General features: G+C 42.0%; 2 protein-coding genes across 5 annotated transcripts in view; one reads left to right on the top strand and one right to left on the bottom strand.

Moving 5' to 3' along the window:
- LOC137866676 (phosphofurin acidic cluster sorting protein 1-like) overlaps positions 1-3348 on the top strand; it is a 15811-nt gene extending 12463 nt beyond the window's left edge. The window contains exons 19-24 of the mRNA XM_068702728.1: positions 528-570; positions 1140-1185; positions 2090-2183; positions 2274-2473; positions 2545-2655; positions 2756-3348. Coding sequence (XP_068558829.1) covers positions 528-570; positions 1140-1185; positions 2090-2183; positions 2274-2473; positions 2545-2655; positions 2756-2868 — 607 coding nt within the window. The 3' untranslated portion in view covers positions 2869-3348. The remainder of the gene's footprint in view (positions 1-527; positions 571-1139; positions 1186-2089; positions 2184-2273; positions 2474-2544; positions 2656-2755) is intronic.
- Positions 3349-5589: 2241 nt separating this feature from the next.
- Positions 5590-23053, bottom strand: slc8a1a (solute carrier family 8 member 1a). 4 transcript variants are annotated; one of them, XM_068702691.1, is made up of 10 exons: positions 22974-23053; positions 18198-20010; positions 13697-13803; positions 10119-10139; positions 9961-9978; positions 9111-9179; positions 8612-8739; positions 8327-8426; positions 7956-8231; positions 5590-7467 (listed from the first exon to the last, which is right to left on the bottom strand). In XM_068702691.1, exons 2-10 carry the CDS (start codon positions 19988-19990, stop codon positions 7091-7093), a joined length of 2889 nt encoding a protein of 962 aa, XP_068558792.1. In that variant the 5' UTR covers positions 19991-20010; positions 22974-23053; the 3' UTR covers positions 5590-7090. The 4 variants fall into 4 exon arrangements, with proteins under 4 accessions (XP_068558792.1, XP_068558793.1, XP_068558791.1 ...); XM_068702692.1 differs by lacking the exon at positions 13697-13803 and adding an exon at positions 12050-12153 and having other exon boundaries at positions 22928-23043; XM_068702690.1 differs by having other exon boundaries at positions 22928-23042.
- Positions 23054-23686: the final 633 nt, after the last annotated feature.

The following is a 23686-nucleotide window of genomic DNA, read 5'->3' as shown; positions in this document are numbered from 1 at the left end:
CTGTCACCTCCAGGAACAGAGTCTTGTGTTCATGTGTTCATGTGTTCATGTGTTCATGGGTTCATGGGTTCATGGGTTCATGGGTTCATGGGTTTTTGGGTTCATGTGTTAATGAATTCAGGGATTCAGGGGTTCATGTTTTCATGGCTTTGTGGGTTTATGGACTCAGGGATTCAGGGGTTCATGGGTTCACGGGTTCACGGGTTCATGGGTTCATGTGTTAATGGATTCAGGGGTTCATGGGCTCATGAACGTCAGAAACACTGAAGTTAAAAGAACCAAAGAACACACGTCATTACAGAGAAAAACTCAAGAACAAACAGTCAATAAACTTCCTGTTAAACCAGGAAACTCTAAGAACAATATTTTCACAAATGTACACATTTCTTAAAAAAGGTTTATAAAGTTCACCACAGCAGCATTTAGTGGACATTAGAGGAACCAGTGCAAAACAGAGAACATATTATAATCTCTATTGAATTTGTTAATGTTTTGCTGCTCATTGTTTGATTCTGGTTCTTCCACAGCCCCGACGACGACTCCTGTCAGAAGTTTGTTCCTTTTATTGGGGTAAGAAATACTGTCGAAGGCTGCTGTTACTGAAATGACTGAATTATTATTATTATGAACTATGATGTGTTGTTCAATGGACCTGATGCTTCACTGCAATACAACACTGTGTCTGATACCAAATTAATACCTTTGTGTCCACACTACTACTACTACTACTACTACAAGAATACTTCTTCATCAGTGCTAGATTTTATTTTGGTAGGATGACAGGAAATTGTCTGGTCTCTAACATGAAGTACATTTTTTTTACAGACACCTGAACTACTCACAGGCACTAGACTGTCCTACTGTTATTACAGACACCTGAACTAACCACAGACACTAGACTGTCCTACTGCTATTACAGACACTGAACTAACCACAGACACTAGACTGTCCTACTGCTATTACAGACACTGAACTAACCACAGACACTAGATTGTCCTACTGTTATTACTTACAGACACTGAACTAACCACAGACACTAGATTGTCCTACTGTTATTACAGACACTGAACTAACCACACCAGCGATTGCTTGACGTTTCTGTGTTGACATGAGGTCACATGTTCTGTGTCTGTTCTCAGTTGGTGAAGGTCGGCATCGTGGAGCAGAACTTCCGGTCCATCTCAGGTAGACTCACCTGTCTCCTCCTCACCTCACCTTTAGTTTCTGTTTCTGTATATTATTTATCTTCATCTTTATTATATTTATTTAAATGACAAGTTTTAATGCATTCATTTTTAAAATGTTCATCACCTAATCTTCGTGGGGACAAATACTCTTCTTGAACACAACAAATAAAGAAAACACAAACCTTTAATTTGAGGAGGTGATCCAGTGGTTCTTCACACCAGTTTTTTATTTATTTTTATGTTTACATAAACTATGTTTATTATAATTGTTATTTTTTACTATTTTTATTTAGTTATAAGAATGTAGACAATCATCATCCATCCCATATAGAAATCATAGCTAAATCAGAAGGTAATAATAATAATTAAAAATAATTAAAATAAAAGTCGTAATAGAAAATAGTAATAACAATCACATTAAATACATAAATATAATAAAAATATGAAACATGAATAATTTCATCATCGCATCATTTTGGTGACTTCTTCATCTGACATGCATTTCTGATTTGTTGCCAATTCAAGACACTAAAAATTACATTTAAATCAAAAACAACTTAAAAGATTGGCTTGAATTAGTAAATGTATATTTATGGATATGAAGTTTCCCTGATAAGATAAAAAGCTAATAAAAGTACATAAACTGTCATAACATTCAGAATAAGTAGTAATAGTTTCACCCTCAATAATAATTGCATGTGTTATTTATATTTATTTTATTTATATATAGATATATATATATCTATATATAAATAATATATAAATAATATATATATATAAATATTATATATATATAATATATTCTTATATTCTTAAGTCTTTACAAAAGAACTTCAACAGGACACACAGTTCATTATTAACTTCTGAAATAATTGAAATTAAATCAACTTTTTCCTCCACAGTTGACTCTGATGACATCATCCTGGGATCTCCTCCCTCCCAATCAGGAGCACCAATCAGCATCACCTCCACCCCGCCCCCCTCCCCCTCCACCAGGTACTTCCTGTTTCTTTAGAAATGAGCACACCTGTTCTGATAAGAACCATAACCTGCTTCCTGTGTCTCCTCCTCCTCCTCTCTGTCCAGCTGTCCGGGGGAGGTGATGGGACTACAGGTGGACTACTGGAGCAGTCCTGGAGGAGGAGGAGGAGGAGGAGGGGAGCGAAAGAGGGAGGTTGGGATGAAGAACACTCTGAAGAGCAACTTCCGCTGTCTGCAGGTGTCGAGGATCAGCGGAGGAGAACTGATGAGCATGACGGTGGTGACCAAAGAGAAGAACAAGAAGGGTGAGGAAGAGGAGAGGTGACAATTTTGATGGTGATGATGGTGATGATGATGATGATGATGTGTTTGTCAGTCATGTTCCTCAGTAAGAAGATGAAGGAGAAGGAGGCGGAGTCGAGGAGTCAGGTGATTGAAGGAATCAGCAGACTGATCTGTACCTCCAAACACCAACACACACTGAGAGGTACACACACACACACACACACACACACACACACACACACACACACACACACACACACACAGGTGTGTATCAGGTGTGTGAGTAACATTGTGTGTCTCAGTCTCGATAGACGGAGTCGAGTGGAACGATGTGAAGTTCTTCCAGCTCGCTGCTCAGTGGCCGACTCACGTCAAACACTTTCCTGTGGGGATCTTCAGCTACAACAAACCCTGAACACACACACACACACACACACACACACACACACACACAGTTTTGTGCCTGTTCTGCCCTTTTTACTCACTTCCTATTTCTACCATCTCTGTTATTTTTTGAGGGCATTTTTGCCTCCATGTAGAAACAGACATGAGCTGTAACCTTCAGGTTCAAAGTTAATTTTTAATAATGTATATGAACTGTGCTGTGGATGTGTATTAGTGGTGTAACGGACCGTAGTACTGACCCCCCCCCCACACACACACACAGTTTAACGTTAGCCATCAGTGTAAATAAAGTTTTAACATTAACCATCAGTGTAAATAAAGTTTTAACATTAACCATCACAGTGTAAATAAAGTTTAATGTTAACCATCACAGTGTAAATAAAGTTTAACGTTAACCATCACAGTGTAAATAAAGTTTAATGTTAACCATCACAGTGTAAATAAAGTTTAACGTTAACATCACAGTGTAAATAAAGTTTAACGTTAACCATCACAGTGTAAATAAAGTTTAACGTTAACATCACAGTGTAAATAAAGTTTAACGTTAACCATCACAGTGTAAATAAAGTTTTAACGTTAACATCACAGTGTAAATTAATTTTAACGTTAACCATCACAGTGTAAATAAAGTTTTAACGTTAACATCACAGTGTAAATAAAGTTTAACGTTAACCATCACAGTGTAAATAAAGTTTTAACGTTAACATCACAGTGTAAATAAAGTTTAACGTTAACATCACAGTGTAAATAAAGTTTAACGTTAACATCACAGTGTTAATAAAGTTTTAACGTTAACCATCACAGTGTAAATTAATTTTAACGTTAACCATCACAGTGTAAATAAAGTTTTAACGTTAACATCACAGTGTAAATAAAGTTTTAACGTTAACCATCACAGTGTAAATAAAGTTTTAACGTTAACATCACAGTGTAAATAAAGTTCTCCTGACAATGGTTCTCCTCCAGTACTCAGTAGAACATTTGGTGATAAACTTGAATCGATCCAGTAGTTTGAAGGAGATGTTTTCATGTTAATATAAAATAGATGTTAGAGATGAATTATGATGTTTAACTTCATAACACGAGCTCTAAACACATTATTATATATCATTAAAATAATAATGATGATAAAAATACAATCTCATATTTACTTATCATTTGAATTGGGTGTTTTTATGAAGAAAAAAAACACTATAAATTACTATAACAAAGTAGAAGTATAACATTTAGTATTTCTGATGGTTTACAGACTTAAATATATATATTGAAATATAAATACAATATTGTGGATCCTTGTAGACCAGCTGCTGTAATCACACATCAAAGAGATCTGAATCTGTTAATATGGATCATCAGTGATCAATAACTAGTATCAGGGATCTAAACGTTCTATTTCCCTTTTTTCTTTTGTGCTGATCTGTTGCTTCACTATGTTTATTACTTCCTGTAAATTCTGTACACAGCCTCAAGTGTGTTTGTCTGGTAACAACAACAACAACAACACTGTTGTTTGTGCAGCTTGTTGACAGTCAGCAGCTCAGAGCTTCTGATGGAAGTGACGCGTTGCTGTCGGTCAACGGAGGGAATGTGTTTCAGTTCACTTCACATCTTCACAGAGATGTGGTAGCACTAGACACTACATTACCCATGATCCTCAGCTGCTGCTGCTGTTATGGAGCTGCAGAGTTGGTCTAAAATCCAAAGAATTGTTTTCTAGTGTTGGTGTTCATCAGCCTCTCTCAGCTCGCTGCAGAGCTTCAACCTTTAAAGACACAGTCAGCACTTTTGTACAATATGTGAACAACTTGTTGGAAGTTTGAAACAATAAACAAAACTGTAAATTGGCGTCTTGTTACTTTCTTCCAGAATATCTCCACTTGATGATGGAAGCCGACACACAGAAAAGAACAGAGTTTGACTTCTTTGTATCGGTGGTTTGTTACGGACCTTTAAAGGATACTTTAACATTTTGGGGAATGCACTGACGTAACGTTACTGATGTGAAACTTTACATCTGGTTTGTTGTGACATCCAGAACAAAGTAATAAACACAGATGCAACACAACAGCATTATATTTAAGTTAATATCAAGGCATCGTTTCACTCTTGTTATTAATAATCGTCTGACTATTTGGGGGATGATCTTGCTCAAAGTTTTAGAACTTCACTGCCCATGAACAGGAAGTCTCTTACTTTTAACAATCATATTGATAAAAGATTGTAGAGCGTTCTGGAGTATCCACCAGCACAATAACTGAAATAAGACGACCCAGTCAGTTTGTTGTGGGCGGTCTCAGAAATTCAACAAGCCAATCAGATGCAGGCTCATTAGAATATACTGTTCCCTCATCTGTCACCAACGGGAAGCGCCCGCCATTCGGAACCTGAAAACCTAGTGCGGTGCAGCGGCCTCGTCCTGGCTGTCCGCCGTGGGCCTCCGGGTACCCAACTCTCTTTTGACAAGAAATATTGTCATTTTAAAATCTACATTAAAGCGTTTTTTGATTAAAAAAAAACAGCAACTACAATTTTTAGACGGAGCTCCATGGTGACTTGTGCTATTTTTAGAACATGCCTTGCGGGCGACTCGAATGTTCCCTGCGGGCGACCAGGTGCCGTGTTGGCTACCTCTGGTATAGTATGTCATATTGAAATAAATGTGTGACTAAGACTTATTCAACTATTTTTGTGGACCAATCAGAGGGGAGAAATATTCATAAACATTCAAGAGGAAAGACAACACTATACTTTAATATCTGAAGAAAGGACAAAGTATTCTGTTGTCAGATAACATGCAACAGCTCTCATGTTTACATCATCCAATAGGCAGCCGCTGTTTCCAAACAGCCTATCATATCACAGAACATCATTAGGGCTGTCTCTTCTTCTTAGTGTTCTTTGAGGTTACGTATGCACTCACAAACACTCACGCACAAACATACATAATTATATTTTCTCAAACATTTTGTGCAGATATTCATTGAGGTGCAACACTTCCGCTCCTGTCGCCTTTAACATCAAAAGTCTTTCAGGTTTTAGTTAGAAGTCTTCTTTCATTATTTTGGCGGTTCAACGTCCTTCAACAACAAAATGTAGATGTTTTATGTTCTAAATTGCTCAAAGGTACAGATGAAGAATTTATGATACATGTTTGGGAGGTATGTGAGTATGAAGACGTTCCATTGTTGGAGGTTACCAACACTCAGCAGCCGGACAACAGTCCAATAGAGACACCGGAGAAAGTCAAAGAGAAGTTTCAGGGTTCCACAATAACCTTTAGAAATGAATTATTCAAGAACACAGAATCTGGCAGGCACCTTTAGTGGGAGCTTTGGAAACCCATCAAAGATGTTTTTAATCTGTTAGACCTTGAAAGAACTTTACAGTTAATATATTAGAGATTTGTCAAAATGACCAAAAAGACCTGTCAGATCATCAAAACAGCTATTATGAGTTCAAACAAGACGAGTTCAGAAACCTTTCAGAATACTCAGATAACTGTTAGAACTGTTAAATATCCACCAGACCCTTCAGAGATCAATCTACTGTCAGGAATCTGTTAAAAGATTTAAAATTATATCCAAATAACATTCTAGGAACATTCAAGAACCAAGTAGAATCCAGAGGTTTATTCAGACACTTTGAACAAATACCTGGAGCTTGTCACAATACGCAGGAACCTACTGAGATCCTTTAGGAATCCATCAACTGTCAGGAACCTGTTATAACTTTAAGACGTCTATCTAAACCCTTAGACAAACAACAGAAACTATAGAAATTGGACAGAACCCAGCAGAACCCATAAAGGTTTATTCAAACCCTTAGGAAAAGGACAGGAACCTGTCACATTATGCAGGAACCTATAGGAACTTTAAGGAATGCGTCAGGATCTGTAGAAAGCCATCAAAGTTGTTTTGAATCTATTAGATGTTTAAAGAAAATTAAATATAAAGAGTCCAGAAGAATTTAATTTTTAGCATTTAGAAACCTCAGAAAACCTGTTGGAACCATTAGGAGTTCATCCAAGTTTCCAGAGGCGTGTCAGAACAGTTACTTCAGAAGCTTTAGGAATGCATCAACTCTCAGGAAGCTGTTACAACCTTTAGATATCTTCCACACCTTTAGACCAATAACACAAATCAAAGGAACCTTGTAGGAACCTTAAGAAATCCCTCAGAACTGTTCATCAAGAACCTGTCAGAACCTTTGGGGACCCGTCAGAAGCAGAACTTTCAGAAGCCTTTTATGTGGCAATAGGCCTCCAACGAGGAGAAGACAATGTACATTAACCACAGGCTGAAGAACAGGCAGGTGGTGAGGATCTTGGGGACTCTGGGTCCGCCGAGCTCCCCGCCAATTTCGGGCCGGCGGCGGTAGATGAGTACGGCGATACAGATGAAGGCAAAGATGGTGAAGAGTGTGACGGAGAAGGCAAGTGTGCCCGGGTCAACCCTGAACTCCTCACCCTGTGAGTAGTGGTACACGGCAGCGATGGACCAGGCCACGCCAATACCCAGGAAGACGTTGACAGCGTTACTTCCTGTCACGTTACCGATTGAGGCGTCGGCGTATTGGTCCTGGGTGGCTGACACCTTACTGGCAAAGGTGTCTGAGGGAGAGAGAAAGTGGAGATGATCGGCTGTGTTTGAGATCCATCAAGTCGATTTAACTGCTGCTGTTTGACCCATATTAGGGACTAAACATCAGGATATCAAAACCATATCTCAACTTATTGACCAATTTCTGTTTAATCTGTCTCACAATTATGGAAGTGAAAGCAAACCAGTGGAGTTCCCCTGAAGAGAGTAAACAAACCCAGATCAATAAACCTGCTTTCACTGCCATCTAGTGGTTGCTGCATGTCATCTCTTTATTGGTACAAGTACAACTAAACACACCTTTACACACCTGTGATGTTGGGTGTTGTCAAAGTGTATCTGTTTATATTTTAGTTCAGAACTGGTTTTTACCTTAAAGGTTAAGTTGACGCTTGGCAGACTCTCTACCATTTTTTACTAATCTTGTGAAGTCGCTTTGGACAGCAGCATCAGCCAAATGAATGTAAAGTATTGTACTGTAATCGGAAGTGAATCAGACCTGGTACAGATGTGCCCAAAGCTACGAACACCACAGCAGTGACGGAGTCTTTGAGGCCGACGGTGCAGCCGAAATGCGACGCCAGGTCACCGATGAATGCCGTCAGTATGCCGATGACGGAGATGGAGACGACGAAGCAGGCCCAGCCATTTAAATAGTCGGTGGGAGGAACTAAGGCAAACAGAATCTTCCAGAAGACGGTGAGGAAGTGCATGACGTAGTCAAAACAGGAGGGCAGCTTCTCCTCGCCGCATTCATCATCATCATCATCATCACCTGGGCAGGAGAGGGAGGCAGAGCCGGGAGTCAACACTGATTCACATTTAAAGCTTGGGCGGGCTACACTAGATAGGCTCAGGTCAAGTTCTTACCAGAGCTGACTGTGATGGCCTCCACAAACTGCTCTCTCCAGCTGTTCGTCCCGATCACCAGGGCCAGGTTGGTCTTCTTAAGGAGTTTATCCACGGTGCTCTGAAAGACAGCAGGTCACAGACAATCACCAAGGCCAAGCAATGACAAGTCAGAGAGGCTCAGAAACAAGTCAGATCATGTTCCTCTTTGTTCAAATCCTCCCATCAGATTGGTCACCTATCTAAAGATCAATAATGAAACATTTGGATGTTTTAATTTATCGGTTAACCAGAAACTAAACCCACCTTGAACTCGTACGACTCCTCTATGACTACCTCCAGTTTGATGTGCTCGCCCAGCATCGGCCGACCCATCTCTGCAATCCTCCTCTCCTCCTCCTCCTTCTTGGTCAAAACCTCCTCACCCCCCTCATCTGAGAGAGACAGAGAGAGAGAGAGAGAAAAGGAGAGAGTGAAAATGAAGGAGAGGGATAAGGAGGGAGAGAAAGAGAGAGAAGGAAAGAGAGACAAAGAAGGAGAGAGAGAAGAAGTGAGAGAGAGAGAGAAGGCGAGAGGGACATAGAAGGATAGAGAGAGAGAGAGAGATAAGGAGAGAGAAAGGATGCATGATGGGTGGTATAGGCATATAGGCAGAGTACAGAAACCATCAAGATATTTTAAAACGTCACAGTATAATCTGTCATAAAGAATCACACTTGATGGATGGATGGAAGGACTGATAGACGGATTGATTGATGGGAGGACGGATGAATTTGAGGAGGTGAATGAAGGAAGATGGACGTACCTGCGATGTTGATAATGGCGGAGGGGACGGGGTGGTCTCGTCCCTGGACCTTCCTGTAGACATCTCTGCCTGAACAGGTAACCAGAAACTGATCAAAAACGTAACCTTAACCAGAGAAAGTCACATCTCCATCTCCATCCACAACAACAACCACATCTTGAAGAGATAAACTATGCAAAAGTCTAACAGTCTGAAACTATGAACGTACCCCTCAGCCCTCAGAGGTTGAAGAGGTCAGAGGTTGAGTTACTCATCCTATTGTCCTTTCCTAACCACTTCTCCTTGACCTCAATAGAAACGTCACAAGCTCAAGGAAAGATGTGAAGGAGAAGTCTTAAGGCCTTAAGGAAAAGACGACTGTGGTGCTCAGAGAATCTGACTGCACTGACACGAGGCTACAGATGTTTGTTTAACTTTACCGCAAGGAATTGTGGGACGGAATTAACCCCTTTACTTTGGTAAAGGATGTTCCAGTGTTCCCTATGCTAAAGGAGATAAGGAAGGGAGGGGTTTTGTTGCCTAAACCTAACTGGTGGTTTTGTCCTGAAAAATAATTGTTCCGAGGGACATACAAAACTGTACACGAAACAATAGATTGCATCTCGTGACTATTTCATGAAATGCTGTGAGACTGCTGAACATGAAAGTGTTGCAGCTCTGTTATTGTCTGTGTTGTTGCTTTAAGTGTTGTAAAGCTTTAACGCTAACGTTTCCACCGATGACAGGTGTCTGACCATACAGCTGTTTGTCTGCTCAGGAGCCAAACAGGACAAATTAACTCACAGGAAGTGTTCCAGTATTATATCACTACGAATGAGACAATGCAGAGAAAGTGTATGTGTCCACCCACCTGTTTTGACGAATCCACCTGAAAGGATAGAAAATATGAAACAAGAAGTCAAACTTAGTTCTGATTTTACAGTCAGTCCTCATTTGAATTCTGTATTTCAGAGATATGATAAATGAGGCAAACAGCAGGACAGAAAAGGAAACATTAGAGCAGCTTACCGACTTCCTGAAGCAACACAGCTGAAGAGAAGAAACAGAGGAGAGATGAAATCAGAGAGAGAAAAGAAGCAGGAAAACAAAACGGACAAAAAGAAGTTAACAAAGAGGAGCTCAGATCTTCTGAAGATGGAGAGTTTAGTTTTGCTGTTCTCCGTTTTTCATCGTCCCCTCTAGAAAACGAGTCATTTGTAGCTGAAAATGATTCAAATCCAGATGAAGGTATCACGCATGAAGAACTTCACTGTGTTCAAACGTTTCCTGTTTCTATGTCAGTAGGAGTTCTATGTCAAATCCTGGATGATGTTAAGTGTTTAAGTGAAAGCACACACAGGCAGGTTTACTGGGACAGGGACAAACAGACCACAAGCACACCTTTCCTCACCTGTCCTATAACATATTCAAACCTCTTCAGACCTGTCCTAAACTGTCCCACCATGTCCCAACCAGTCAAAACCCATCCTCTCCTGTCCTAAAATGTCTGAACCTGTTGTAACGTGTCCCAACCAGTTCCAACCTCTCCAGACATGTCTATACTCGTTCTAACTTGACCAAACCAGTCCAGAATGGTCTTAACCTGTTCCAACGTGTTCAAAACCGTCTGAACATCTCCAAATATGTCCAAACAGTCCTAATTTCTCCCAAGTATATGTTAATCTGTCCCAGCCAGGACCAACAATGTCGTACTCTGTTCTTGTCAGTCTCATTCTGTCCTAACCAGTCCCAACTGATCAGAACTTGTCCAGACCTGTCTGTCCCTCAGTGACCCAACCAGTGGAAAGCACCCCATCCTGTCCTAATCTGACAGTCCCAGTCTGTCCAGACCTGTCCTCAAATGTCCCATTCTGTCCTTACGAGTCTCAGACTCTCCAAACATGTCCAGACGTGTCCTTAAGTGTCCCACCATACCCCAACCAGTTGAAAGCACCCCATCCTGTCCCTACCTGTCCCAGTATGTCCTAATCAGTTCTAACCAGTCCCCTTACCCAACCAATCCAACCAGTCCAATCATTCCTACTTATTTACAAACTTCCCACACTAGTTCTAACAAGTCCTAACTGTCTGGACAGTCCCAGTTCCCAACTACTCCAAACTAGTCCTGAGCACTCAATCAGTCCCAACCAGTCCAGACCTGTTATAACCTGCGCTAACTAGTCCCACCATGCCCCAACCATTCCTAACTAGTTCTAACCCACCAACACCTTAAACAACTATTTTACTCTAACGCCAGTCGTAGATCTCACGCTCAGTCCCAACCAGTCCACTTTAGTCCACTCTAGTCCCATCCTAACCTGTCCTGTCAACACTCCTAACTAAAGTTCTCTTGACTGGTTACTTGTCATAGTTAATCTTGACCAGTCCAAACTAGTGCTAACCAGCCTGAACCAGTCCTGACTGATTCTAAAACCAACAGGGCTCAGCTGATGGCGTTGTGACGCACGCTTCCAATGTTATCAGCCAAAATGAATGTTTGTTTCAGCTTCGTAGACATGAGTTAGAAAGGGCTGCTACACCTGCTAGTAGGTTCAGCAGACCGTTATCCTCCAATCACATGATTGATCACCAATACAAATGCAAGAAGACGACGCCCACCTCTAGTGCCTGAAGTGATTATGACAGGAGCAAAGCAGGGAGTCAGGTGACGTAGTATAAAGTCTACGTGGAGGAGGACGGGTTGGATGGACAAGGTCTAACCGACACAGGACTTTGACCACGAGACAGCTGTCAGTGTCAGTCTTCATTTGGCCCCTCTGAGGCATTAGAACCGCGGTGATGATAACCACTGATGAAGCTCATTCAATCGGCTGATAACATTGGGGGCGGGTGGTGAAGGAGGAGGCAGCCCAGCGACAGCAGCAGGAGTAAACCGAACAAAAGCAGGAAAAGAGCGCCTCGAGGTAGATGAAGGAAAAGTCAGAGGTGTCTCTTCACACCTGTCCATCTCCTCTGGTTCCAACATGGCTCCTGCAGCTCTATGTAGAAGTTGGCCTGCTTATCGTACTCGTCATGGTCAATTACTCTAACTGCTATGGTCTTCCTGCGGACGACAGAGTACAGTGGGAGGGGAGGTCAGGGGTCATGCGTTAGTTGACAAACACACATTCAAACACACTCATAGAGGCCAACGGATGCAATCTGACAGGACTCCGTCGTCATGGTGTCTGAGTCACCGTGGCAACACCGTGGCAACAGGGATGAGCTCACCTCATCTGGCCTGCAGGGAGGAAGTTACAGGTATTTCCATCATGGTAACACCACATTAAAGGGTTAATTCACCCAAATCATCAAGTTGAAACACTTGCTCACACCTGGTGGTGTCCAGTCATGCAGACTGTTGTTTGGATTTCTCAGGTTTTAAGGAGGAAAGTAGTAAAGGAGTTTTGGGATCCCATGATGCATTTAAGAAACATCCAATCAAGCTTCAAGCGATGCGGATAAAACATTTATTTTGCTTGTTTTATCTTCTCCTCATTTACAGGCTTGGAGCAGCCACCTGTCTCATACGTTTGACTTCTATTGTTATTTTCACAATCTGTTTTGATGAGTTGTTCTAGAAGAACTTTACAAAATAAACTGTTTCTTTTGTACTTTGTCTACAGGCTTCCACACACAATACATATCTGCCTCTATGATAAAAGTTCATATTAATAGTTTTATAACTCTTATTAGTTGTCTTGCTTCTGTTTGTGAGGTGTGAACAGGAAGTATAATGTGCTTTTATTTTATTTTTCCATCCAGATCAAGTTAACTATTTTGTTATCTTCCTGTGATAATGGGTTCATTCATGCTGAATCTCGAGGAAACAAAAGGCGGATTTCTCAAGATAACGAGATAAGTAGCCCAAGCTTCATCAGCACCACAGGGCCCTGGACAGCTGTGCTTCAGGCTAACCGGGCTTCAGTGGTTCCTCTGGGTTTAATACTGTAGCGGCTTCAGTGTCAGACATGTCTGTTAACCAGAATAAAGTTAGTTCTAGGTTAACAGCTACATTCTTCTCCTTAAGTGACGAGGACTGATCTGAATGTTATCGCTAACAGAAAGACAACTTCTGCCTGTGTGACTGAAGTACAGTCTGATTCTCTGATCAATAATGAGAACTCTTTGATCCTTTTCAGCTTAAATCAGTTGCTACTGTTGTCAAGATACCGTCTGTGCATACCGACGCCGCTGATCTTTGATGAACGTTACACGTAATAACAGGAAACAACCTTTTGTTTTCTCGTGATAAGCGGTTGATTATCTCGATATCTCGAGATTACAAAGTTTGTTTTCTTGGCATTAAAAAAAATTAAAATGTAAGCAAAGCTTTTTTGTGCTTCGGTAGAGATTTCTTTGATACTGAAGAAAACTTGATGATTCTCAAGTTCAGCAGCGTCTTTTTTAGTGATATCTGAGTGGATTTATTCTGGAGGGACATCAGAGATCATGAAATTCATTGTGACTTTAACCGTCAGATATCTACAATAGATTGATTGCTGATGTTTCTCCCTGTGAGGTCTTGAGGTGAGCTTGAATTAACAGAGGTTACAGGTCGTTAGTGATGTGGGCGGGGTTACAGCATGGGAAGGCGACACCCCCACCTTTCCTCTCACTCATCTCCAGCAGCTGAGGCTCTCCGATCTCTAGGAAGAAGTTCTTGTTTTTCTCATATTCTTCATCATCAATTATATTGATCTGAATAGTTTTGCTGAAACAGAAAAAAACAGAAAGGTTGCAGAAGGAGAAGTGTGCAGACGGCTGAGGCGTAATGAGGAAAACAAGGTGATAAAAGATGTCAGAGACAGAGTTGGAGGCTGCAGGGAAACAGCCACGGAACAACATTTACAGAAATATTTCCTGAAGAAAACTTTGAAGGTGATTTACACAACTCCAACCCAAGCAGCAGAAAATCTTGGCAATGTACATTTTTGCAAACCACAGATACGTTGAGAGTCGTCGTTTCTGAACCAAAAATATGTTTCATAAATACGTTTCATATCCGTTTGTATCACACTCGCAGAAACGCACAACACGTGGTTAACGCTCTGAAACGAGACAACAAAACTACTTCAAGTTGTTCAAAGATAATGAAACGTAACAACGCAGCGTAACAACGCAGCGTAACAACGCAGCGTAACAACGCAGCGTAACTTAACATCATAACAAAACAACGTAATAACTTAATGTAACAATGTAATGTAACTTAATAATGTAACAAGGTAACATAACAACATAACAACATAACGTAAATTAAAAATGTAACGTAACTACCATAAATAATTTCAAGCGTAAAGTCAACGTTTATTTCAGGTTCTCATGGGACACTAACAATGGTCTCATGGGTTGTTTGACCCCTCCCTCCCTTGATTAGTGGACTTTATCGCTTGTTATTCTTACTTATTACACAACAGAACTTACAATAACGGTCACTTGATATACTACGTAACTCTGCAATGAGTTTCAGCTGCAAATGGATTCATTATATGAAACCAAGATTCTGATTCGATTAAAGACTAGTGATGAGCCTTCAGTCCAGACCAGTTTGATTTGAGGTCCCATAGATTCAGTGACCCAACATGAAGAAACCAGCTGACACAGTTAGAAGGTTTGTTTGGAGGCTTCACTGGGCTGCAGGCTACAGCAGCCCTGATTGGACACATTCACAGTGTGTGTGTGTGTGTGTGTGTGTGTGTGTGTGTGTGTGTGTGTGTGTGTGTACGCGCCGGCGGCGTGGAAACACAGATCCGCCTTCATGCATTTCCATGTTTATTTAATATGAGCAGATTGATGGTTTGGAGGTTTGCCCTCTGTGATTCAGAGTCTGTATATGATGGAGTGTGAAAGTAAAGTCCTGCAGTTAAAGTTTTATTTATAGACAGATTTGTTATACAGCAATCAAATATATTTGAATGTTTCCTGGTTCTAATAAATGTTTGTTTACACCTGTAATGTTTTTAACATCTTCACATTGTTACAAAATAATACCAAAGTTAAATCTATATTAAACATCAACGTTTTGTTTTTGATGACTCTAATAATAACTGTGATACAATGACCTTGTTATTCTAATAATAATTACATTTAAAGTGGATTTAGGTTTCACGTCAAAGTTATTGCTGATTAAAGCTGAAGACATCGTTGGCTGATGACTGACAGATGATTACAGTGATGAAGACCATGTTCCAGAGTTAGTGTGTTCTCTCAGTATAACTGGCTGATAAATGTTCAGAGTACTTTGATTTATACGAGGTACGAGGTGTTTCTTTCAGGCCACAGAGTTCTGGACAAACTAACATGATGTTTCACTGTGCTCCAAAACTATGACGCTGTAAGAGACAAAACGTCTTTTACTTTACTTTCTGTGTAAAGTGCTACTAACTACTAATAGTGTTTCATTTACACTCGTACGTATTCTGTTTCATAGCAGAAACAAGAAATGACCTGGAGACGATGAAAGCATTCAAATGCAAAACAATGATTGAGGGGAAATGTACCAGAAGACCCAAACTAGTTTCTAAAAGAGGAGTTACTATATCAGAGAGCCGTTAATATAAGAATACTGATTAGTAAAGCTAGAGTACAACAGTAAGTCTGCAGTTTCACTCGCTCCCTATCAGTTTTCCGAGGTGACCTCCTCTGTGGTCGACTCGGAGAGGAACCGGCTGCACTCATCTGTCTGCTTTATGGGGCGAGTGCTGGACGATGAGCAGGATCCTGCTGCTGCTCAACACAGGCTGGCCTAATAAGGAAGAGAGCTGCGTGATGTTTATCTGGCCAACACACCGGCAGCACGACAAAAGACACGTGAGACACCGAGCTGCAAGTCCACTCGCACTCACCAAAGAATAAAGACGACTACAAACACTCAACAACCACTTCAACCCCCAAAAATGAAATAAAAAGAAAGACCCATGAGATAAAAGCTAACCAAAGGAGTGCTCCACTCATTCAGTCTGTCACTGAAGGACGTTGAGGGTTGAATTCACAAAGTGTGTTTGTTTGCAGAAGTTGAACCTGCTCAAACACGACAAAGAGAAACCTCAAAGGGTGAAATGCTCCTTTAACTGAGCGTCTCTCGTGAAACGATGCCGTATTTAATGAGGAATGTTGCCGACATTTGCTGCTAAATTGGTTCCTTTCAATGTAAATGAGCCTCAATGTAAAAACAGTCCAACTCACAAAGAGCAGCGCTGACAGAGACTCAGCGTCTTCAGAGAGTTCTGGATGTTAAACTCTGTCATGTTTAAATGAAGTTTAAACTCTGGTCTGTACCTTTCTTTTTATCTCCGTCGTTCTGCCAAAGAAGACAACTGATGACTGAAATCGGACGTAAAAAAGTATTTTTTAAAGTAATAATAAGTGAAACCAGAATGCGTTGCTCTGTGATGGATGAAACTAAACGCATTGTGACACTGAACCGTCGACTCAGTGAGACTCATCGTCTGTGTGAAACAGTTTGCTCGAAGCTGGATGAGAGCTGAGCTAACCGCTAACGTGTTAGCCAGCCAGACGCATGCTCTCAGAGCGTCTGTGTACTATGAAGTAACATGTAGTATTTAAAGTTATCAGGCACCTTTAGAATGTAGCTAATCAATCAATAACAACAGATGTTAAAGAAAGATTTAGATTTTCCCTTTAACCTACAAAAACCTTTTTATTTCTTTGCAATGAATCTGATGCTTGATTTATTCCCTCAGTAAACATTGTAAACATGAGTTTATGGTCTCAATCTCTAGTTTACAGTCTTCTTCAATACAGCATGATGTTCATTTAGTACATTATGAAACATTTAGAGTCAAACAGACCATAAAGCAGGGGATGATTTAGGGGCGGGGCTACACGCTGATTGACAGGTCTCTACCAGAGACGTATACGGCGTCTCTACGTCACTCCTCCTCAGTCCAGATGTGGTCACTTCCTGTTCACTGGTTGCAAAAAAAACCCAAAATGTATAGATGTGTCAGCTGATGACTGGTCCTCAGTGTCGACCTGTAACCTGGTGGCTCTATATAAGGCTCTGCCAGCAGGGTAAATGCAGGGCAGCGTCCTCGTTAATGAACTGAAACAACGAGAGGAGCTTGCCACCTTTTCCATTTCATTTCCCGCCGCCTTCACAGCCAGCGGCCTTGTTTACGCTCTGGAAATAAACGTGTTGTCATTTCATTCCTGCTGCCCGACATGGAAAGAGTCTGTGTGAGGCATGTAAACCTGAGGCCGAGTCACATGGTCGTGTTCAGGAGGAGCTACTGACCCCTGTTCAACACCCACCATCATACAGCTTTGGTGAAGAAACCAAATGTTCAGACTTTGACTTTTCTATGATTCTTTGATTGCAAAGTTCCTGATTTAAACCAGAATTTTAGCACATTTATACTCTGTTTCAAAAAACACGAGAGAGAGAAAAATACATGGAGATGTTTTCGAGCTGGTAAACAAAAATGTACTAATACACCATGAATTAGGAGTCTGAGAAAAAATGAAAACCGAAAAAATTATCTTTGCAAGTATCTGTCTCTCTGCACTCCTGTGACATCATACTGTGTGTGTGTGTGTGTGTGTGTGTGTGTGTGTGTGTGTGTGTGTGTGTGTGTGTGTTAGCCAATCACGTGCACTTCAATCCCTCCACAACAATCGCACGCTAAAAGACATTTTGGGATCATTTTGAAATGTTATCTTTATAACTGTTTCCACCAACAGTTTACATCTTCAGAGGTATTTAGGTGATCAGAGCGATAAACCAACATTTAACCGGAGAACACTGGACGTTGGTTTTATCGTTGCGAGTAGGGTGTGGAAATTTGAAGGAATATCGAAATACCTTAAAGATGGATAACAGGTAAAAACATGGACCACTAAAGTTTGCATAGTGGGCGCAAAATGACGGATAACATAGTAACTTACATTATTCTTATGAAAGTCATGAAAGGACCCTTTGTCTCAACGTCCCCTCACAGACAAAGAACCATCAGTCATCAAACAGAAATCAATACAGTCAGAAACAATCCTCTTAACATTTAAAAGTTTGTTTTGACATAAAGACTTGAAAACCCAAGACGCCTTGCAGAGAAATCAGGGGAACTGACACGGAAGATTTGTACTTACAAGATCTCATCGTTCTCGAACTCCAGGACTCCATGTGTGTCCTCAAAGTCCTCGCCGCCTCCTTTAGCCGTCCCCTCCATGGTTTTGTATGGCACCATCACGACGCCGCGAGCTCCCGAGGCCCGGATCACCTTCACCTCTATCACCCCGACGCTCTCGCTCACGGTCACCGCCGGTTCCTCGAACGCAAAGATCCCTGCGTGGTCGTCATCAAAGATGGTGACGGTGGCCGAGCACGGCAGACCCAAACTTGCGAGCGCGTCCACGTGGTTTGCCTCGCACTCGTCTGAGCCGGCGCCCTCTGATATGACCTTCACATTGCTGAGGTGAACCAGGAAATGCTCATCTTCCTCAAAGATATCATCGTCAATTATGTCAATGCGGAGTTCCTTTTCGGTCTCGCCAGGTTTGAACACGATAGTTCCTTCAGTGAACTGGTAATCTGAGCCGGCGTTTGCGGTGCCGTCTTCAGTCCGGTAATACACGGAGACTGTGCTCGTTAGGTCTCCACCGTGGCGCACAACGTTCAGTGCTACAGTGCCGCAGTTCTCCAGACACTGGTAGGTACCGGGGTCAAAGAACACCTTGGAGGAGAAGTCGTTCACTGAAACCTCGGAGCAGATGTCGTGCTGGGTGGCTCTCTTGGCTTGGTCGGCGGCATGCTTCTTCAGGATGTTTCCTGCTCCCGTCATGATCCTGGTGGCCTGACAGCGGTAGAAAGCCCGACTCTTCTGCTGCTGGCTTAAAACTTGGTAATTGGCGAGCTCCATCAGCTGCTCCATCTCCTTCTCGGGATGTTTCTGTTTCAGCTCCTTCAGGATCCTGGCCACCTCTCTGCGGGCCTCCTCCTCATCCAGCTCCTTAAAATCAAACCCTGTGTCCTCTCCGTCGGAGTTGAGCATTTTCCCGTCCATTTCGATGTCGACCTTTGAGGGAAGCTCTGGTTCTCCCTCTGTTTCGATGATCATTCCTTTCTGCTTCCCTGCTCTGTATCGTTTGTACATGTATTTGTAGAAAAGGAGTCTGCGGTCGGCCACGTAGGCGAATCCAACACAAATGGGGAAGAAGAAGAGCGTGACCAGACCCTCCCATATCTCAACAACGCCTGGAGAAAAGACGGCCAGGATCAGGTAAAGCCAGATGTATGCAAAGACGCTCCAGGTGGCGGTGACGAAGAACACCCTGAGGTGCTTCACCTTTCTGGTTTCTCCTTCAGGAATGACGGACACACAAAGGCCAATGATGACAAACATGTTGAAGGCGGCACTTCCTACGATGGTGTTGGGGCCCAGCTCGCCGGCGTTAAAGTTGTGACCACAAACCTCCACGACCGACAGGAGGATTTCTGGGGCGGAGGAACCCAGCGCCATCAGGGTCAGGTTGGACACTGTCTCGTTCCAGATGCGCACCGTCGTGGTGATCTTCTCACCGTTGGGCTTCTTGATGGTGATTTGTCTCTCCTGGGAGGTGATGACCTCGATGGACGCCATAAAGCGGTCAGCGATGATGGAGACGCCCAAGAACATGTACGCCAAACCCACAAAGTAGACAGTGGCCCTGGCGAGGCGGTCGGTGAAGGCCGGGTTTTCTGGCTTCCACACTGGCAGGATGACGCCTTCAACGCAGACGCTGCCCCCTTCACATTTGGTAGTGTGGTTGCTGAGCGTGTCATTGGACGTGAAGGTCAGAGCGGAGCCTCCGGCCGCAAAATCTGGAAGTTCAGTTGAGATGACGGTTGACAGGAAAAGCAGCTGATAGGTGGAGAACAGTGACGAGGTCTCAGATCGGCCCATGGTGACACCTGAGCTTAAACCTGCAAGACACAGAAGGAGATTTTAGTGCTTTTCTGTCGGATCATGTTTGAAACTGGTTTGAATGGACGACTTCTCGACTTCCCTTCTTCTGAATCACACAGAAAAACTGTAAATCCTTTCCTTCTCTGGGACACTGAATCTAACCGTAATTGTTACAGTTGTGAATGATTTCAACACAAGATGTTCTTCAATCTTTCTCCAAACATGAACAGTAACTCACTAATAACTACATAAAGGTAGTTTTGCAGAAGTATTTAGAAGTTTTGATCAGTTCTTGAAACAACAAAGACAATTGTGACAATCATTTCAGTCAGACCACATAGTCAGTTTGGACTCTTTGGATGGGAGTTTATTTATTTATCACTGTGTAACCATCAATAAGGTGAAGTGATAATGCGAACACTTATTGAAACCATTTATTTAAGTTAAATTTAATTTTGGTGCGACTAATACTTTATTATAAAACTAAAATGTATACATTCTTTCTTTTTTAATTGACAATCATTAACATTCATTTACATTAAAATATTATTGTAATCTAAAATCAGACTGGACATTTATCAAAAATGATATTTTTCCAAAAAAAAAAATCTTTGACTTTTTAAGGACACTATAAACACCATTTTATGGACCAATAATATTATAACATTACCATAACATGTCATACGCTGTCGTACTGCAGTATTATATAAAATGTACTGCTGTACTACCTGCTCTACTGCACTATATAATAACACAGAACTGTGTAGGAAAGGAGAAACCTACCGTCACTCAAACAGATTCAGTATCTGACAGAAAAAGAAAGAACTGAATCTCACAGAAACATGAGAAGAGTTTTCCTCCTGGAGGCAGAAACACTGTGAATAAAGAGTCCGCTTCTCCAGAACAACAACAAAAGTCTGTCAGAAGATGTGGAGACGAGAAACAGAAACACTGATAATAAAAACACCTCACTGCTGTCTGCTCCACAGTCCCACTGAGGACCCCACTCTGCCTCCTCCTCTCTCTCTCTCTCTCTCTCTCTCTCTCTCTCTCTCTCTCGCTCTCTCTTTCTCTCTCTCTGTCTCTCTCTCTCTCTGTCTCTCTCTCTCTCTCTCTCTCTGTCTCTCTCTCTCTCTCTGTCTCTCTCTCTCTTTCTCTATCTCTCTCTGTCTCTCTCTCTCTCTCTATCTGTCTCTCTCTCTCTCTCTCTCTCTCTGTCTCTCTCTCTCTCTCTCTCTCTCTCTCTGTCTCTCTATCTCTCTCTATCTCTCTCTCTGTCTCTCTGTCTTTCTCTCCCTCTCTCTCTCTCTCTCTCTCTTTCTCTCTCTCTCTCTCTCTCTCTCTCTCTCTCTCTCTCTATCTCTCTCTCTGTCTCTCTGTCTTTCTCTGTCTCTCTATCTCTCTCTATCTCTCTCTCTGTCTCTCTGTCTCTATCTCTCTCTCTGTCTCTCTGTCTTTCTCTGTCTCTCTATCTCTCTCTATCTCTCTCTCTGTCTCTCTCTCTCTATCTCTCTCTCTGTCTCTCTGTCTTTCTCTGTCTCTCTATCTCTCTCTATCTCTCTCTCTGTCTCTCTGTCTTTCTCTCCCTCTCTCTCTCTCTCTCTCTCTCTCTCTCTCTCTCTCTATCTCTCTCTCTGTCTCTCTGTCTTTCTCTCCCTCTCTCTCTCTCTCTCTCTCTCTCTCTCTCTCTCTCTCTCTCTCTCTCTCTTTCTCTCTCTATCTCTCTCTATCTCTCTCTCTGTCTTTCTCTCCTCTCTCTCTCTCTCTCTCTCTCTCTCTCTCTCTCTCTCTCTCTCTCTGTCTCTCTGTCTTTCTCTCCTCTCTCTCTCTCTCTCTCTCTCTCTCTCTCTATCTCTATCTCTCTCTCTGTGTCTCTCTCTCTCTCTCTCTCTCTCTCTCTCTCTCTCTCTGCCGACGCTTTCACATCGACCATCTCACTCCTGAATCCTCTTTGGACTTCATTGTCTTTGACTATTGACTATTAATAACTCTAATACTATAAGTAACTATACTAAGACTATAATAAATAACATTTCCGTGGTGGAAGTGTTCTCTGGCTTTAACATAAATCCGGAGACATTTTCTAAATCAGAATTCTCAAATCGCTTTTCTTATCATAACATATTTAGTTTTTGGGCACAAAGAGTTTTTTTCTTTTTTTAGAAGAATAAAGTATGTAATATGTTATTATAAAAAATGTCTGTATCTCAGAAACTATCACATGTTTGGTATCTATGAACTCACAAAAAGTTGAATATCAAACATATTCACATATCTGCAGTTTAAGATATGGAATATATTAATATATATAATAATGATATTAATATGGAAGACGTCTAATAACCCAATGGTGCTGTTAGATACTAATCTAAAGTATATCCGTACCACATTTAAACCCTTTAGACCAATCAGACCCATCTCCAACCCGTCCAGAGGCTCTAAAGGACAGACGGAGTTAGACCTGCTGACAGCCTCTGGTCTCTGATGGCTCACATGTTTTCTGAAGTTGAGTTGACTCTAGATTCTGGGTCAGACTGTAGTAGTTTAAACTGCTCTGTGGTATAATATTGTTTCATAATAGTGACGAATATAGTAATTATACTACACTACAGTTATATTACAGCACTGACGTATTACTACAACACCACAGTATTACTAGTATTACTACAACACTACAGTATTATTTCAACACCACAGTATTACTACAACACTACAGTATTGCTAGTATTACTACAACACCACAGTATTACTAGTATTACTACTACACCACAGTATTACTACAACTCTACAGTATTAATACAACACAACAGTATTGCTAGTATTACTATAACACCACAGTATTACTAGTATTACTACAACACCACAGTATCACTACATGGCTTCAGTCTCTTGATTCCATCACAGCAGCATCATCTCGTCTCCTGCTGGACTCACTCAGTGAAAGCTTCTCCTTTGTGTCCGTTGTGTGAGCGGTTCTCACCTCTGGTCCTGATGCAGCAGCAGCAGCAGCAGCAGCAGCAGCAGAGTGTTGAGGAGGGAGAGCTGCGTCCGATAACTGCTCTAAATTTAACAGAAACAGACATTGCTCTAAACATGGAGGCATAGCTGCCTGTGAGCTGCTTATCGTCCCTCTCCCAGCGGGCCATGGCCATACAAGGCTCTGCGGGGCCCGGGGCCATCCGGCAGCTCCTCGTCCCGCCGACACGTGGGGGAGATAACGGCTAACGGCAGCCCGGTGACGCCGACGGGCCACAACGGGCAGGAATGCTGAGATGAGTGTCCTCCTTCCCCCGACGTGACATCTGTGCAACCTTCACAGCGTGACTTTCCACACAGGGAAGGTGAGATCCAGAGACCTGCAGACCCCACAGGGTCCTGAGGAGGAACAGGACGTCTGCAGGAAACCTTCACTTCATGTCTGTTATCTGACAGACAAACCACAGAGACATGAAGTCTATTCAACTCATACAAACTGAACATCAGGGTTCAGAAGTAGAAACAAGTCCAGTACGACCACACAGCTCATTGGTTCCCACCCTCCAATGCAACCCAGAACGTTTCCTACATTAGCTTTTCCGGTTATTCCGACCCACAATCCTTTGCACAGCAGATATATGAGTAAGAGGGTCGAGGTAGTTCATCCCGATTGAATGCATACTGCATGGAACAGAAAGTACTCTGTAAAGACAGCTG

Source organism: Cebidichthys violaceus, unplaced genomic scaffold (assembly GCF_023349555.1).
Source record: "Cebidichthys violaceus isolate CVI_PGR_0920_01 unplaced genomic scaffold, fCebVio1.0.p SCAF_88, whole genome shotgun sequence".
Classification (NCBI taxonomy): domain Eukaryota; kingdom Metazoa; phylum Chordata; class Actinopteri; order Perciformes; family Stichaeidae; genus Cebidichthys; species Cebidichthys violaceus.
Note: the sequence above shows the minus strand (reverse complement) of the source record. Positions and strands in the feature narration are given on the sequence as shown.

Bases quoted from the DNA above. Each gene is read 5' to 3' on its own strand.
- slc8a1a (XM_068702691.1), bottom strand. From the start codon at position 19,990: ATGGGCCGATCTGAGACCTCGTCACTGTTCTCCACCTATCAGCTGCTT. The intron at 8,740-9,110 runs GTACGTCCATCT...TGTCTCTCTCAG, and splicing joins CGCCATTATCAACATCGCAG to ATGAGGGGGGTGAGGAGGTT. The intron at 8,232-8,326 runs GTAAGAACTTGA...TCTCCTGCCCAG, and splicing joins GGCCATCACAGTCAGCTCTG to GTGATGATGATGATGATGAT.